At 35.8% G+C, this 19572-nt stretch overlaps 2 protein-coding genes across 2 annotated transcripts; one reads left to right on the top strand and one right to left on the bottom strand.

Moving 5' to 3' along the window:
* Nucleotides 1-1446: 1446 nt before the first annotated feature.
* Nucleotides 1447-1956, bottom strand: LOC109122619 (disease resistance protein RPP13-like). The gene has a single exon (XM_019219892.1). The coding sequence runs from the start codon at nucleotides 1954-1956 to the stop codon at nucleotides 1447-1449; it is 510 nt and encodes a 169-aa protein (XP_019075437.1).
* A 10635-nt stretch (nucleotides 1957-12591) lies between these two features.
* LOC104879460 (uncharacterized) lies at nucleotides 12592-16671 on the top strand. The gene is made up of 2 exons (XM_010652301.3): nucleotides 12592-12674; nucleotides 14268-16671. The coding sequence occupies exon 2, from the start codon at nucleotides 14544-14546 to the stop codon at nucleotides 16398-16400; it is 1857 nt and encodes a 618-aa protein (XP_010650603.1). The 5' UTR covers nucleotides 12592-12674; nucleotides 14268-14543; the 3' UTR covers nucleotides 16401-16671.
* The last annotated feature ends 2901 nt before the right edge of the window (nucleotides 16672-19572 follow it).

The raw sequence follows: 19572 nt of genomic DNA, 5'->3' as shown, positions 1-19572 counted from the left end.
CTCCTTGGGCATATCTATTGACTTCAAATTCCAGAGAGTTCTTTGTTGCAATCCTTTCGGAAGCATCTTCAACCTTGCACAGGACCTAATCTCCAAATCATAGAGAGCTTGTTGTACACCTTCTTCCACGTTCCACTCCTCCAGTTGCTCTAGCTTCCATAGTTTAAGAATTTGAAATTTAGGAAAGCCTCCTGAAGTGGAAAGCATGTTCTTTCCTATATAAGATTTGGTCAATAACTTAAGAAATTTCAGGTTGGGAGCTTGTCCAATTTTTGGATAGGGTCTTCATTTAGTTCTGAACTTGATAAGAGTATGGTCAATGAGACTCTGGGAATTCAGATAAGAATATTGATGGATTGTTTAACCATGACAACAAATAAAGACTAGAATGATCCTCATGACCAGACAAAGGCTTTAGGACTAGATCCCAAGGTTGATTATTAGTATCAACTGATTTCAGTCTCAGAGATTCAAGACGGTTCAGCTTCAAAATCCAATCAGCCACTGTTTCCAATTGTAACAACATTGTCCCCTGTTGAGATGGAATTAACCGACATGCTAATTCCAATTTTCTAAGATTGATCAATTTGTCTAAGCCATCCTTCACTGGAGTCTCCGCATCTATAAGTAGTCCCCAAAAGGTCTGGAGAGCTGTTGGAAAGCTTGCTTGTGGTTGAGACATGAATTTACTTGGAAAACTCTCACTCAAGAATAAATGTCTCAACTGTTGCATCTTCCATATTGAGTTAGGAAGAGTACCGATGCTAGTATGCTTCAAATCCAATGTTTGGAGGTTTTGCAGCTTGCTTAGAGATGAGGGAATCATCTCCAGGAAAGTCCATCTCAAGCCAAGGTACCTCAGTCGAGTTATTTTACCAAGTTCCCTGGGCAACTTAGGCCTGAATACATTTTCAAGATCAAGAACCCTTAGTAATAGGAGGAAACTGCTAGAAATGCATCTATGAAGAAAGTTTCCTATGTCTTCTCCTGGTTTTCTTCCTTCTTTATCCAAGTGATCAGTAAGGCAGTACTGAGGCATCAATGATGTGGAAGCAATGTTGTAGCCACCGTGGATATGATCAAAGCTGACATCTTCTTTATCTAAGTGATCAGCAAGGTGGTGGATTAGACCAGTGCTTTGGGACAACTCAGATCTTGTGTTAGCCTGAACTTGAAGAAATGTAGCTTGTTGGGCTTTTGATAACCAGTGCTGTCGTAGGGCATCAGGAAGGCGACATGAATTAACATTCCCATTAGGCTTCTTGTTTATCATTTGAACCATGCCCTGAGCTATCAACTTTATCAAGCACCTCTCTGCAATATCTTCCGGAGATTCATTCTTTCCCCCTGGTTGCACCAAACCCTCTGCAAGCCACAACATAATCTTCTTGCTGGAATCGCAAAATCTTGAGGAAATAGCCTGCAATAAAACAGACATTGCTTCATCTACAAGGGCAAATCCTCGTTGATCTTGTTCAAGGTATTAGACCATAGGTCATGGTCTCCATTAAACTGCTGGAGCACACTGGACCATTCCGTAATGGCTGCATCCTTCTGTGACAAAACATCTGCCAATTTTACCATTGCCATTGGCAACCCCCCACATTTTCTCACAATTTCACTTCTCAGATTTAGTAGTTCTAATAGTATGTTTACCTTCATGGCATAAGTAAATAATACCCAACTCTCATCATCTCCTCGTAATCGCCATGCATGATGAATACTCCTCAATTTGAGATTTGAAAGCAAACTCATTTCACATGTGGTTAGAATCATTGTCCTCCCACTCATTGTGTCTTGGAATGCTGCTATGATTTCATTAAAACAAGAGACACAGTGGGCATCATCTAGAACTATGAGAAACCTCTTATCACTCAGGAAAGCTTTGACCATTTGTGTCATCTCATCCCACCAACTTACTGGCTTGTTAGTGTCGTAGTACATAAATGCTTTCATCACGTCCTCAGGAATTTGAAATTTACAAGTTGCAGAGGTCTAGGCACGAATAAGGGCAACGATCCCCAATGTCATTGTTATAGACCAACTTGGCTAAGGTTGTCTTACCAATGCCTTTGATGCCTACTATTGAAATCACACAGAAACTTTTATCCTCTGTGAGCAACCATGTCATTAGGGCATGCACATCATCATAAAAGCTGACAGGATTCTGAAGAATGTAGATGTTGGCTTTCTGATTCGAATACATCTAGTGCGAGCATTTTTTTGTCTCCCCACAGAGATCTCCAAGATCTTAGAGTGAATTTCATCCATCTCCATGGCAAGCTTATGCTGACATTTAAAATTGTAATAGGCCAAAACAACTCTCCCAAAAGGTCCCCTCCAACTGCTACTGAGATGTTCTAATCGGTTGATGAATAACCCAATTACATCTACCGCAGAATGGGAAAAAGGTCACAGAGTTCCTCCATCCAAGCCATTCCTCTACTATCTAACTCTTCTGATTCTAGTTCTCTTAGAAAACTACTAATCAGCCTAAATTTGCCTTGTAACCTCCTAGCCTTCCTTTTCATTTGGGGATAAAGAGACTTCTGAGCTAGCAAAGCTATAACTTTTTCAATGATTGGGGAAACAACTGTGTTGGCCGTATTCTGATCTTGTAGTGAGCTCTGGCATTCCCAATCTATTTCTTCAGTATCAATAGCATACGAGGCACGAAGAATAGGAACATGGGCAGAAAGAGCTAGCTTGGAAAGTTGTACACCTTCATCCATTCCAACTTTCTATGAAGTTGATATTGATGAATGAATCTAGTGATGAATAGATGTGGACCGTATTTTTCACGTGTGTTCCCACTCACTTATGAGATTCGCTTTTTAGTGAAAAACTAATTTTTATAAGAATTGGAGTCCTCACTTTTTTTTAAAGGAGAAAATAAAACATTAAAAAATGACTCTTTATTTTGGAAAATCATGCCTTTCAGAACTCAAGTCCAGATATGAGGTTAGATTACTCTATGGGAAGATACTATAAGATAATACCCCTCTAATCCTTAAAACAAGTGTCTACTAAATAAATTAAGATAACTATGACAATTAATATGCAAATCAATAAATATCAAAGATAATAAAAATGACTATCTTAAGCTTAATAGGATGTTATTCATATTGAAACAATCACACCAAATAAATCAATCACACAAAGAAAATGATATATATGTGTACCTGAGCTGCAACCTAAAGCAATTTCATGTAAACATTAAAGTTAGTTTAACAAATAATACAACATGCAATTCATATCACGCAAGAAAAATAAGCAATGATCAAAGCATAATCAAACACAAAGATGTTCACAAACACATCTATTTATAGAGTTAAAGAAATAAATGAAACAAAGGGCATACCTTGATAGCATTCATAGCTTACAATGTGCTTGCATATAGCTATAGCGGTTAGAATAAATCACGACAACAAATAACTATGATAGTAAACCCTAATTTACATGGCATATGTATGACTCAAATAAAATGGCAAAGAACCTAAAAATTAAATATCAACTATCACATAGAATACACATACAAATTATTATCAAAGACAAACTAATTCACAAGAGGACTCAAAAATACCAAAATAAGTGACCAAGTCAAAATATGCAACAAAGTGGCAGAATAGTCAATTGCTTTAAGAAAATCATAAATAAATACCTAAAAGTAATATTTTATCATAGAAAAATTTAGGTAACACCCTCATTATGTCTATATTATAATACAAAATTTAAGATCAAACAAAGATATGCCAACTAAGACCAAATCAAATAACAAATAAAGTTATATATAGGAATTTCAACATACAATCAGAATACGAAGGTTCACAAAATAAATGCTAAAAAAATATCTAAAATATGAATTTAATCACAAAAATTTTCATAAAACATATTCTACATGTTTAGCTTATCATTCAAGTGATCAAACAATTAAATAAATTTCAATCAATTCCGGTTCACTAAAATATCCTAAAAGGTCTAGAACAAGATTGAATTCTATAGCATGAATAAATCAACTTTTTAGCCACCCCATAAATGTGATAAAATGATACAAAAAAATCATACCATATGTTCGGCATGTTAATTTGCAATAAAAATATTGGTGAGGTAGGAAAATATATGCATCAATTTTAAAAACAACCAAATAACCTCTTGGTTCAAAATTGGGAAAACATTTTCTAATATTTTATGTATCAAAAATCAATTTCACGATGTCTAGAATGAAGGAAAAATATTAAACCAATTTTTCAAAGTCATCCAGCAATCTATTTTTATAGAAACATTTCAGGTGTCTAGAATAGTGCTTAAACTACACCTGTTGGAATACTAAATTAAATCCATTGTTTGGAGAAGTGTTTTAGGTTAGAAAAAATTTATGTCACACATTTAAGGAGTCAATAATAATATAAAAGAATTGAAATAATTTTAGGGGGTATCTAAGTGATTGAATTCCAATTTAAAAGTTCAAAGGAGCAATGGACATTCAACAGTGGTAATAGAAAACTGATTTTTTGAAAACTTTGTATGTAGGGATCTACCAAATCCCTTTTTAATTTCCACGAATTCATCCATAATTCTCAACCTCAAATGATCACAACAAAGCTCATCAAAGCCGAAAATGACTCTATTGATTGGAGTTATGAATTTTAATTCATGTATCATTCAAAATCAAAATTCATTTTAAAACCTTTTTTTACGTATGCAAACCGAATAAAATAAGGTTGCATTGTCTTTTGGAAAATTGAAATTTCATAATTAAAATGACTAAGATGAATTTTAAATAGAAGTTAGAAGATTGATTTGACTATGAACACGGTTGAAAACAATTTTAAAAATATTAAAACACATAAAATCTCAAACACAAACCATCGAGAAAAAGTGTAAGTGTGTGAATGTGAATTCTAACAAACTAACCATTGTAACTTAATTTAGAATCCAAATTAAGATCCAAAAATGTTCTAAGTATAATTTCCTACATTCCCATGCTTAATCTAAAACAATCACCAAATATCATAGTATATCTCCACTACCCTATTATTATTATTATTATTTCATGTAAACATGCCACTAATACTAACATTATTCTTATCAAAAACTGGCTGCCATCATTCACTCCCTTTAAGTTTTATGTTATTCAGACAGCCGCTGATACCAACACATGCATAGCTACCTTTCTTCCCCATGTTGATTTTTCTAATTCAAACAATCGAACTACATTAAGCTTCATTTCCAAGTAGCTTTTATAGAATTTTAAAATTCAAAACTAGCTAACTAAATTATCACAACTTCATGGCTGCCACCATCCACTACGTTCATATATAGATTTTTATTTAAAGTTCAACAAACATAATTTTAGCGACCGGCCGGTCTGGGGCCATGAATATGGGACGAAATAATTTTTGTTCAAAAATGTTTTTATGAATGAAATTTAAAGTTTATTTGGTAGTAATTTTAGAAAATGTTTTTATTTTTATTTTATTTTTTCTCTTGTAAGTCTGAATCACATATATACCATTAACTAATCTCCGGCTGACACCCATTCTCATTCCACTGATAACAAAAATTAAAAATTAAAACAAAGCATTGACACTCTTCCATGCCTGTCATGCATTCATTGTATTTTTAAATCTCAAACAAACACCAGCAATTGACATCCCTCGTAGCCGACCACATTATTCCACATTCAATTGATTTTGAAAGTTCAACAAAAGCCATTACCAAAGAATTTCGATGGCCGACCACCATCCATCCTGACATCAGTTTATTCTTTTTAAATCAAACAAAGCATTTCACTAACATCCTTCCATGATCAGTATGTATACCTAGGTTATTGATTTTTTTTATTCAAATGGAAATAAGGATATCAAAACTCACCTTTATATCTTGTTCTAATGGTGATTAAAATTCTGATGATGAGTGCATGTATCATTGACGGGTGTCATAGTGCAACAGTGGGTGAACTCAATCCTCCTGCAAATCTGACATGGCCGCGTGTATTTCTTCAATGGAGCTGATGGCAGTTTGCGTGCTAATGATCCTTAGTAGTGCATGCTGATTTTCCTTCATGATGGATGCTGATTGTGTGTACTCAGATGAAGATGTAGGAGACATGGATGATGTATTGGAGGTTTATTGTTGATGCGTACGTGGCTATGGATATGCAGATGCTGTGGTAGACGGGACTGGTGTGGTGTGCAGACAACGCGATGCATGTGTGAAGCTGATGTTAGTGCGCTGTTCGCAGATGAGGGATCCGATTGGTGGTCTTTTCCAGAATGCCTTGATGATTCTTCTCCTCTGCTGAAGATGCGCATTCAAAATCCCTGATGATTCTGGCTAGCACGTGGTGGTGGTGTGTCTGTTCCACTGTTTGGAGAGCGAGAAAGGTGAAGGAAACTGAGAGAAGTGGTGATGAATTGACGTGATACTGAATCTGGAACACAACTGATGGAACCTCCCGGAACGAGATGCATTATGGTAGCGATGCTCTGATGCGCAGCAAATGAAGATGTCAAGATGTCGTGTGTTCAGAGGATGCAGAATGGCGGAGATAGATAATGCGCTGATGGTGCGCAGATGATAGCCAGGTGGTGGTGCCTGCGTGTTATGCTGACAGAAATCTAAAAAATGGCGAGATGAAGATGTGGGTGCAGTGTCCAAATGATCGAACTGGTGTGCTGGTGCAGATCTTCAATGGCGGTGGTGTGTTCTCCTTCCAGAGATGGACATGGTGTTAATGCCGAAAACTGAAGCTAGCATAAAACGCTAGGTCATGCCGTGTTGATGCAATGCCATGATGATCTGTTCTTCCTCTCTCTCCGAAAAACCCACTGCAAGACGGAGAGGATTCTTCTTCCCGGTCGGCGTGTCCTCCCCCTCCATTGAAGCTTCTGGAATCCATTAGACACGCAATCCTCATGCTACCATATGCCAGCTGCCAACAAAAAGATAGATGCTTCTTCCAGAGTCTTCTCCCAGTCCCGTGTGGTAGTACGGTTTTGACCCATTCACCCCGTGGCAAAAGTCTTCTAGAACATTTAGAAACCAATATTTTTTAGAGTTTCTAATATTTTCAGAATCAGACAGGTCATTAAAACAGAAAAGTTACCAGTTCATGGTTTATTGATCGGACCCGTGGTTGAATCGTGGTTGAACCGGTCCAATCCGATGTTTAAAACATGGGAAAGTTGTGTTTTCATGGGCCAATATGGTAATAATATTGTTTTGGGAACCCAGGTTTCTGAAATATGAAAAACATCTATTAATGTGGAAACTTATATCAGATTCATGCACTCTAAGCCGGCTGTGTTTTTTCTACCGAGCTTGCCCCTCCAGGTATCCACGTCAGCAGCCCATCTCAGTCCGGGGGATTTTCAGAACCCAAATAATTCCAATTCCGAAGAAAACAAATTTCCCTATATTCTCTGGAAAATCAATTCTCTGGAAACCGCATTTCTCCTCCAAAATCAAACCCCCCAACCGTCCCTTAAGCTGAAAACAAACGCAGAAGCATCCCTCCTTAGCTCCATTGTTTCTCTCTTTTCAATCCCATGATTCTAGAGAGAGAAAGAAAAGAGTTTCAGACTACAGCAATGGCCAAAACGCGTGACCGATCATCCAAGCCTCTCCACAACTTCTCCTTACCACGCTTAAAATGGGGCAATCAGAGATTCCTTAGATGCATGAAACTCTCTCCAAATACCTCTAATTCTTCATCTTTCCTCATACCCACATCTGTGATTTCGTTCCAAAACGCCGAGACCGACGCCAATGGTGGAATCGAAGCCATTCGCCATAAACTCATGCTTGATCTCAGAGAGGCCGCCGACAAGATGAGACACTCCATTTTGGAGGACGATTCAGAGAGGCCTTGTTGGATTTTGGATCGCATGAGCGGCTGTTTGATCTCAATATTTTTGTGTATTGGAGACTCATGAAATGGAAAAATGTTGTGGACATATTTAGAAATTGGGTGGAAAACTTGTGTATTTATTCAGATTTTTAGACTGATGGTAATAATTGATGAATATAATTAGGCAATATCATATATTGGCGAAAAACTTGATAATTCAATCATATATGTTGAGAATAAAAATAAAAATAATAATAATAATAAAAATAAAAATGCATAAATTATGTGTTGGTTAGTAGAAATTGTTGGTAGTGTTTATGAATTTGTAATGTTTGTTGGAATTTGTAGTGTACATCTTTTGTCAACGAAGACAGAATTGTTTCATCGCATCAGGTACTACCTTAATGCAAAACATGTACTACCTTAATGGTCTTGAGGTACTACATTAATGTACATCAGGTACTATCTTAGTGCATATTTGAGAAATGTTGTTGTTGTGTGACTTAAGACACAATTAGTTCATTTCATTACACATTGCAACATGACATTGTTATGTTCTCATAGGTTACTCCATCGGTGGCGTATGTAATTATAACAAATTTCATGTACTACCTTAATGCACCTCAGGTACTACCTTAATGGTCCTGAGGTACTACATTAATGTACATCCGGTACTACCTTAATGCACCTGCGAGAAATGTAGCTCTTCTATGACTTTAGACACAATTAGTTCATTTCATTACCTATTGTAGTATGACGTTGTTATGTTGTCATAGGCAACTCCATCGGTAGCTTATGTAATCATAAGAAATTTCAGGTACTACCTTAATGCACTTAAGGTACTACCGTAATGGTCTTCAAGTACTACATTAATGTACCTCAGGTACTACCTTAACGCACGTGCGAGAAATGTAGCTATTCTATGACTTCAAATTTTTATTAGTTCATTTCATTACCTATTGTAGCATGACGTTGTTATGTTGTCATAGGTGACTCCATCGACCTGATGTAATCATAAGAAATTTCAGGTACTACCTTAATGCACATAAGGTACTACCTTAATGGTCTTCAGGTACTACCTTAATGTACCTCAGGTACTACCTTAACGCACCTGCGAGAAATGTAGCCATTCTATGGCTTCAGATTTTTATTAGTTAATTTCATTACCTATTGCAGCATGACATTGTTATATTCTCATAGGTTACTCCAACGGTACCTTATGTAATCATAAGAAATTTCAGGTACTACCTTAATGCACATCAGGTACTACCTTAATGCACATAAGGTACTACCTTAATGGTCTTCAGGTACTACCTTAATGTACCTCAGGTACTACCTTAACGCACCTGCGAGAAATGTAGCCATTTTGTGACTTCAGATTTTCATTAGTTAATTTCATTACCTATTGCAGCATGACACTACCTTAAACCATATTCGATAAATTTTGCTCTCTCGACAATTTTTCACTCTCAGTAGTTATTTAATCATACTGTTGTTTTCTCATTTTTCTGGTTATGTCAAGTTAAGATGGTTTTGGTTGGATACGGAAGGTGATCATGCGAAGCAAATATTTATTGGTTTTCTACCACCTCCTCTCTCGACAGGGACACCGAAAACTTCGGTCTCCCTCTTTTCTTCTTTTTCTCCACTACAGCCGCCTCACAAGGGACCTTACAAGCCGCTTTCCGAGTCCTGAGATTCCAAGGCCTCTCTGAATCCTCCTCCAAAATGGAGTGTCTCATCTTGTCGGCGGCCTCTCTGAGATCGAGCATGAGTTTCTGGCGAATGGCTTCGATTCCACCATTGGCGTTGGTCTCAGCGTTTTGGAACGAAATCACAGATGTGGGTATGAGGGAAGATGAAGAATTAGAGGTATTTGGAGAGAGTTTCATGCATCTAAGGAATCTCTGATTGCCCTATTTCAAGCGTGGTAAGGAGAAGTTGTGGAGAGGCTTGGATGATCGGTCACACGCTTTGGCCATTGCTGTAGTCTGAAACTCTTTTCTTTCTCTCTCTAGAATCATGGGATTGAAGAGAGAGAAACAATGGAGCTGAGGAGGGATGCTTCTGCATTTGTTTTCAGCTTAAGGGACGGTTAGGGGGTTTGATTTTGGAGGAGAAATGCGGTTTCCAGAGAATTGATTTTCCAGAGAATATAGGGAAATTTGTTTTCTTCGGAATTGGAATTATTTGCGTTCTGAAAATCCCCCGGACTGAGATGGGCTGCTGACGTGGATACCTGGAGGGGCAAGCTCGGTAGAAAAAACACAGTCGGCTTAGAGTGCATGAATCTGATATAAGTTTCCACATTAACAGATGTTTTTCATATTTCAGAAACCTGGGTTCCAAAAACAATATTATTACCATATTGGCCCATGAAAACACAACTTTCCCTTAAAACATTATCAGAACGTGAGCTCCCTCCTCATCCTCACGTTAGGCTCATTTAATATGATGGTGAAGTGCTTTCTACGGGCATGCAGTGGTACTGTATTTACTGATAGTACTCCTCAAATGGATCCATGCATGGTGATGAGAATTCTATTGAAGACACGTGACCCTCCATCCACTAATGATATCCTCCTTCACTCCCAAATAGAAGAATGAGATCAAATGAAAACTCTCAAAACCATGAAATGAGTATAGTAATAAAAAGAATTAAAATTAGTTAATTTAAAGACAAAACTAATCGAATTCATTTAAAAGCAATACCAAATGAATTAATCTAAAACAATATTAAACAGATTATTCTAAAATAAGATTAAAGTGATGTTTATTTTTTTATTTAATTCATTTTAGTAAAAAAAAAATAAACATTCCTAAGTGAATTAATCTAAAATAAAGTCAATCTTAAAAATAAAAAAATTTAAAAAAAGTAATGAAAAAAAACTATCCCAGAGAAAAAAAAACAAAATAAAAGAAATTCATTAAGAAAAGCAAGATCCTAAACTAAATTTGAAGGCAACTAAAATCACGATTAGGTTCCACCTAATCCCTCCAACATATATCTCCAAAAGAGATTTGAAGCTGCAATAAAGACTTAAAAAAACACCTGCCAAAAGGATAAAATTAAGGGTTTGCGATAGAACAAACCTTCTCAGAAATCCCTTTTTCCTTTCTTATACTGCTTGTTTGAGCATAAGGTCATCCATGACATCCTCGATCCACATCATAGGCTATATTGATCATGGATCCTAGTACTCTTCGACTCCTTTTCAATGAACTGGAGCTGTTCTTCAACTACAACCAAAGCTGCAGGCTCTTGAATGAGCAGAAGAGAACGCTTCTGTATCACCCATGATACAACATCCTTTGCCATGAATTCCAAAATTCTATTCCTCCAACTCAACATATTCGTCTTCTGGTATAAGCTGAATTAATTGGAATGAACAATACTAAAGCAGTAGCTAAAATCCCAAAAAATATGAAGGTCTAATGGAATGGCTTAGTGGAGCTTCATTGACAGAAGAAAAATATTGCATTTGATTCATAATTGATGCCGTTAGCATAAAATAAGCATTTCTTATTATGTATGCATCTGATATCTATTCAAAAGAAAACATAAAACCCTCAAAAAAACCATGTGGACGTTGAGATTCCTTACATGGGAATGGAGGATAAGCTTGGAGGAGAGGATAGGTTTAGTACATGACGGGAATTGAGGATAAGCTTTCATTTCATTGATGGGATATTATTGGATAGAGTTACTTATTAGGATGATAAATGAGGTAGATTGGGGTCACTTTCACCCTATCCCTTTCTCATTTATTTATGTTTATTTTTATTAACGTTAAATAAATAAATGAACAAAAAATTAAATTTCCATATCTGTCAACTATTATTTATATTTATTTTCATCCGCATCAAATAAATATAACAGAAGAAATATAACAAATTTTCATATATGCTCCATCTTGTATAATTTTTAAAAAAATTTCATTATTTTATTTTTTTAAAATTCAAATTTTTATTAAAAGTAAATATAATTTATAAATAAATAATATTATAAATATTTATAATTTATTTTTATGAAAATTAATATATTATTTATGTTAAAAAAATTTAAAAATAAAAAAAAATGAATTAAAATAATTTTTTATTTAAAATTATAAACAATCAAGACAAATTGAACTGACATAAAATTATATATAAACATGTCCCAAACCCATTTCGGGTTTTAAAAACTCCTCAAACCCACTTTGAACCCATTTATTTTTATCTCAAACTCTTCCCATTGTAGGGACAAAAATTGACATATAGAAAAACCTAATCCATTGTCCTTCCTATAATGATAACATTATTTGTGTTTTTTTGACACATAATGTTTAGCTTTACTATTACAACTTAAATTAAAAAGAAAAATAAAATTATTTTATTTTTATTTTTTGACACATCGATAGATTCCCACTTTGAGTTCAATTATTTCAAATCCCGGAGAAACATCTGGGGCCACCTGGATTTAATAAGGTCAACTGGATTTAATACGTCAATCCCGGAGAAACATCTGGGGCCACCTGGAGCTTGCTTGGGACAAACCTAAACGCCAGAGAGAGGCCATTACTTCTTCACAGAACTCCACACGCGCCCTGATTAAAGTGATGACAGAGACTGAATATGCAATTTTAAACCATTGTCGGTCTCACTAAATTAATGCCACACCAAAAAAAATAAATGCCACACCAAAAAAATAAATAAATGAGGTAGGGAAGACTTCACTCACGTAGACTTCACTGGCTATTTCTGCTTGCACTCTTTGACCGCCCATGTCACATCTGTGTGTCTCGCTCCCTCGCATCACATTCCAAGACTTAGAGAAAAGTGGGTATGTTTTCTTTGGCCTAGATTATTCTCAATTTTTAATCTCAATTACATACAAATTTGTTACGGTTTGATCCTTGCTTGTTGGCCTATATGAATACTAATGAGTTTGAGGTTATTGTTATTGTAAGTTTGTGGAATTCTGAATGAGTTTGGGTGTTGAGTTGAGCTCCGTTTGGTTGCTGAGAAAACCCTTTTTCTATGTAGTTGTGCCAGTGTCTATTTACTAGGCAAGCAAGTCGGAATCTGGTTTGTAGTGAAGTAATTACTTTCCTTCATTATTTGAAAATTGAAATTAGAAGTGCATTTTGTTTTACTATTTGAAATCAGAAACACCCTCTGAAAAAAATCACTCTCAATTTCCAAAAATGTGCTCATGGAAGAAATTGCTTAGATGTGCTAAATCACTGTGTTGAAAGCAAGAGAGGATGCAAAAAATTTGAATTTTTTACTTAATGAATTATTAATGGTGTGATACCATTCTTAAAGGGGAAAAAGTAGTGTATAGTTTCTCTATATCATGTAGACACACGTTACATTTAGAGCAAATAATATCTATATAAAGAAGAGCAATTCCTTCCGGATGCAATGCTTCTCTACACGTGATCCCTAACCTCGATTTTAGTGTAGAACTTTTTCTTGTGTTCATGGATGAAAATTTCCATAAAATTTGGCATTTGCATATTAATCGATGAAGTGGGGAAAATATCTCAAATTGTGAGCTCCAATGTGGGTCACAAAAATCCCTTAATTTTCTACCTATAAGGGGACTCGAACCCAAACAAAAGTTTAAGAATAAACCTTACCCACCAATGGGCAAGTTCACCTTGATATATATATATATATATATATATATATATATATATATATATATATATTAAAAGAATATTTTAAAGAACAAATTAATTATAATTTTTTATAATTAGATGAAAATTTTTTATTTAATTAATTACTAAAAATATAAATATTATCATGATAATTTTTTTCATAGTGTTTTTAATATTATTAATATATTAATTAAATATTAAAAAATTGTACATATTTTTTATATAATTGAATTAAATGTATCATAATTTTAATATTAAATATATTTTAAAATTAGACATATTATAATCAAATATAATAATCTTATTATCTAATAATATTTGATGTAATTTAATAATGAATGTGCACTTATAAAATTTATATTTTTTATCAATGCATACAATATTATTATCAAATATGTTAAATTATATCATACATATATAATTTTATTTAACAAAACAACTTTACAATGTCTATTATACTTCTAATTACATTTTTATAAGGTTTATATATATATATATATTTCCATAAGTTTTGATGAATTTTAGGCTTATCATAATTTTTTCCAAATTATCCGTCGATATATCTTCAATATATCCATAAAATCAAAGTATACTACAGGTAATATCTACAAGAAATGAGTATAGTAGTATTGTATGATTGAGATGTGTCAAAAGGTTTAGATTTTGAGTATGCTAAACTCTGTTCCTCATCGATTCAACTGTCATTTCTAATGATCAATTGACATTCAGATCTTCTGTATTAATCTGATAATTTCTTTTTATATTTTCAGGTATTAGCTGCATGATCATCATGAATAGGAGAATTGTCCAGGAAATTTTGCCCGTAATTGTGATAGGATTTCTTAATGAGTGGCTACTCCGTGTATTCATTTTAGTCAGCCTCTTCTCACAAATAGAGCTCCTCCTCCTGGGCAACAGGAGAAAATATACACCAGGAAACTGGCTTAGATCCATCATTTGGCAAGCTTACGCAACAAAAGATGCGATAATTGATATTTTTATTGGCGTGCTCTTCAAGTGCCAAGGAATCATCACAACAAAACGACATGATAAAGGCATTTTGGCTACCATTTCTGCTACAGCACCTTGGAGGCCCGGACACCATCACAGCCTTTTCTTTAGAAGACAATGAATCATGGAAAAGACAATTCATTCAGCTACTCTTGAAGTTTGTGTGGGCATCGAGCATCTTTTTAAGGTCCTGGAAGAGCAGACCACTCAATATTATAAGCATGCCAATGTTTGTGACAGGACTGATCAAGTGCGGAGAGAAAACTGGGTATCTAAGGTCCGGAAGCTACTATCATTTTAGAAAAACCACGATTTCTCATCCACTCCCGGTCCCGGTCCCGGTCCCGGGCCCGGAACTGGACCACCCGACCAGGGGCTGTGCTTGTGCCGCATTCATGGCAGAGTATGATGGGGTCAGTTATGCCGCATTGATCATGACAGAGTGTGATTGCAAGAAAGCTGAGGGATATTGTGTTTCATGCCAGCCAGAAAGTGAAAAATCTGAGGTGGAGAATACACCTTCGCCAGACCCCAGAAATGAAAGTGTCCTAGTTGCAGCCCCTTTGCAAAAGGCTTTTGAATTCTTCCCCAAGTTCAAGCGTTTATTTACAGATGTCGTCCTTGGGCCGACAGATCTTGAACAAAGCAAGTCCTTCTTCAATAATATATCTTGGAAACAAGCTTTCGAAGTGATTGAGATTGAGCTTGGGTTCATTTATGACATCTTCTATACCAAGCCAATGAAGGTTTATGATGAATGGGGTTTGGTACGCCGTTTCATCTGTCTATTTTCAGAAATCTCAACATTCATCGGCTTCATGATAATTGACAAGCATGAGTACTCAACTACTGACGTGATTATAACATGGTTGTTGCTGGTTGGAGCAATTGTTCAGGAGATTTATTCTATTATTCTACTGTGTTCCTCTGACTGGACCATGAATTGGTTGAACAAGCAAGGAAAAACACGAGTGACTCGGATCTGCAAAGCCATATCGAGTTGCCGACTACCTTATCTCTTCCCTGCAAACAAGAGATGGTCTGATTCCATGGCACGGTACAATCTAATAAGTTACAGCCTCAAAAATTTGCCTATCAAGTTCAGTGACGTCTGGAAGTTCTTTTGCATTCCTCGGATGTTGGATGAATGTTCTTCTAAGAATTCAGATGTCCCCAAATATTTGAAAATTTTGATCTTTGAACAGCTTCAGGAGAAATCAAGGCATGCCCCAGGCATTAAGGAAGCCAAGGAATTATGTGCTGACAGAGGAAAACGGACCCTAGAAGAGATGAAATGTTTCTCTACATTACATTGGAGCGTTGAGCGAGAATTCGATGAGTGCATTCTCGTCTGGCACCTAGCAACTGATCTCTGTTACGATACTGATCTAAACAAAAAATCAAGCCCTGCCAAGAACTCAAACCGTGAAGCAAGCAAGCTGCTATCAGATTATATGGTGTATCTTCTGCTCAAGCGCCCCCTTATGCTGCCTCCTGGAATTGGACAAATCCGATTTCGAGACAGCTGTGCTAAGGCCACAAAGATTTTTCAGACTGTAAAAGATAGAAATATCCAATCTTGTAAAAGGTTTCTTCTTCAAGTGAACACTGAAATTCCTCCATTGAAAGCGAAAGGAGATGGAAGCAAGTCAGTGTTACTTGATGCCTGTAGGCTGGCCAAGTCTTTGCAATCTCTGGAGTCAGAAAAATGGAACAATGAAAAGAAATGGGAGATGATGAGTCATGTGTGGGTAGAGATGCTATGTTATGCTGCATGTCACTGTCCACGGAATGAACATGCCAAGGAGCTAACGCAAGGTGGAGAGCTGCTCACTCATGTCTGGCTTCTCATGGCTCATTTTGGTATTACTGAACATGTATGCCAGGATTAGGCTGGTTGTGAATTAGGAATGCTGACGACAAAGAGGTTGGGTGGATTTTCTCCATTTCCATGGAAATTCCTTTTTTCTCAAAAATGGTTTTCATTCCTTTCATGCAAAGGAGTTTCAATTCAGGTGGTGAGAGTTCCACCATTGTTGCATTTTCTTTAAGTTTCATTTTGAAGGTGGAATCTTTCCTTAGAATTGTTACTCCCATTTGTGCTTTGTTTTATGTAAGGGGCATATGTAGAATATATATATGCACCTCTTCCTTACTGTGTTATGTTGTGTGTGGAATCCTAAACATTTTTACATCCATTTGCATAAAAGTAGTTGTACTTAAGGAAGAAAATAAAGGAAATAATTGGCATATGTACAATATATATGCACCTCTTAGGCTTTCTTCCAAGTTACTGATGTGTATTCAATTAGTATGGATTTTTCTTATGAATTTGTCCACAAGCTCTCAGAAATGTCCTGGATCCTAGCATTGATTGCATCCAACTCCATGCCTAGACGAAGCTGAGACCACAATTTGTCAAAGGCTGTGATGACTGTCCTTATAGTTCCTTCCATTTAAACTGTTTCCTCCTGTTGGTGTAGAACCCAATTACATCTGCTGCATAAATAGAAATGTTGCAGAGTTCCTCCATCCATATCATTCCACTTTCATCTAAATTTTCTGATTCTTCATCAACTTAAATTCATCCTGTAACCTTCTGGCCTTCCATCTCACTTGAGGACGAAAGACAACTGAGCTAAAAGAGCTGTAAGTTTATCTATAACCGGGGAAACAACTGTGATGGCTATGTTCTGTTCCTCTACTGGTTGTGCTGGTATGAAAGCGTAAGAAGCTGGCCCTCTACTTACATCATAGATCTTAGCCTTGATCTGCTCCAGCTTCTTGTGAACTCTACTTCTCCTTCTTGTTGCTGATGATTTCAGTGTCAGGTCATCAATTACATCCTCTGTATCATAGGCAATGCCCCTGAACTCCTCTAGTTCTGACGGTTCTCTCAATAAAGAACCCAGTTCCAAGTAGATGGAATTGACCTTTTCTTCAAGTCCATTCAAAAGGCCTGATTCTTGAATGACCAGAACAGAGAGCTTCTGTGCCACCCATGAGAGAATGACCTTGGCCATGGATCCTCCATTCTGCCTCCTCTTTTTCCTAAAATGCTGAGGAGAAAGAGGCTTCTACAAGACTCAAATCTTAGGGTTTGGAACTGAAAAGTTTAGGTTGTAGCTAGAGAAAATAACTGGAACTGTAAAATTTATGTTGTAGCTGGAGAGAAAGGGATAGCTTCCTTGACATTTCCCTTAATCCCAGTCACATGTGGAATCTTTCTTCAACTAAAACCATTGATTTGCATATTACCCAGTTAATAACCTTACTAATAAATGATTTAAGTAGTTCATTTCACACCGTAACACCATTCCCCAACAACACAACTATAAAAGATTAGAAAGGGCTTCACTCCGTCTCCTTTGAAAGCAGTCTTAACATTTTGTTGAAATGTAGCCAGGGAGCACAGGCGAGAAGCCTGCTTTTTAGTTTCTTATGAGGATGGATTTTCACCACCCTCATCTGGAAGCAATACTGATAGAGACGTGTTTTTAAAGATTTGTAGCATACCAGTGAACAAATGTATGGTATGGCCAAAACAAACAAATAAACAATTCACTAAAGTTGCTACCTAGAAAAGCAATTAAGAAGAGGGTCAGAATTTGTTACATGATCTAGTAGTTCATTTACAGAATTAATGACATAGCAGTAGGGCTTATGCTTATAGCATACACGAGCCAGTTTAGAAGAAATCATCAAGCAACAGAAATCCACGAGGTTTGAAAAATGCTCTATGGATTCTGAGGTTATCTCAGATTTATTAGTTGATCCCAAACTCAAAGCTTTATCACTATCTTTTTTATTAACCCCCACTCCATCTTTTTTCATACACAACAAAATTCTTTGGTCTCAGAGCCATGAAGTTTAGCCTGCAGCAGGGGAGAATAAAGGCAAAAATACAGTTCCCACACTTAATCAAGTTCTGTGAGTGCTCAAAAAATGGCTTGATGGAATCACCATGGCAAGGAGGTGAGGCAAGGCAGAGAGCTGCTCACTCATGTTTGGCTTCCAATGCCTCATTTGGGTATAGCTGAACGATTCAAGATTTTGCAAGGCCATGCAAGGACTGAGGTGGATATCGATTAGGAACACTGATGAAAATTAGACGAAAGGCCAATACCCTAGTCGATAAGTTTGATCTGCCACAAATCATCTAAATAGCTCTAAGACTACTTTAAATTTATAAATTACATTCACTTTCATAATTTTTTTTATTTTTATTTTTGTAGAAATTCTTAGGCCTCTCTACATTATCTCAACAAAGAAGTAGAGCAGAAAATTGAAAGAGCTACTCACATTCATTGCTTCATTACCACCTCCAATAAAAGCTTAAACAGAACAATGCTGTATCAGGTCTTCTTCTAAGCAATTGTATAATGTAAAGGAAAGGAATGCATTTTCAACCTTACATAAGACCTTATCCTCTAAATCTCTAAATGTTGTGTTCAAAATGAGCTGCATCTTTGATCTTACCAACTCATTAATATTCATTGAACAAGACCTCAGCTTCACATCCTCATATATATAGAAAGGCTAAGTAGTATTTTTATCACCACCAAATCATGATAATTAAAAAAAGGGTAATTATCTATTTTAATAATTTTTTGTAGATAATTAGAGTGCTTAAAAATCATTTGTGTCTCTCACAAGGGTCGGCCCATTCAAATAGATGGTCCATTTGATCCAAATGTAATCATAAAACACACTAAAAAAACACAAACCCAAAACTTCATTGAGTTCGTCCCATCGACTACAAGAGAGTTTGAAAGTAAATTTTTATTATAAATAAATATTATAAATATTTATATTTTTAAGAAAATTAATATTTTATTTATATTAAAAATGTTGAAAAAAAATCAACTATATAATTTTTTTATTTAACATCATATATAATCAAGATAGACATGACGTGACAAATTCATACTTGAACTAATCTTGGGGTTTTAAAAACTTCTCAAATCCACTCCCATTAGGGACAAGATGAGATCGATACCGAAAAAATCAATCTTATTGTCATCTCTATTATAATAACATTATTTGAGTTTTATGGCATATAAT

This window comes from Vitis vinifera, chromosome 5, assembly GCF_030704535.1.
Source record: "Vitis vinifera cultivar Pinot Noir 40024 chromosome 5, ASM3070453v1".
Classification (NCBI taxonomy): Eukaryota; Viridiplantae; Streptophyta; class Magnoliopsida; order Vitales; family Vitaceae; genus Vitis; species Vitis vinifera.
Note: the sequence above shows the minus strand (reverse complement) of the source record. Positions and strands in the feature narration are given on the sequence as shown.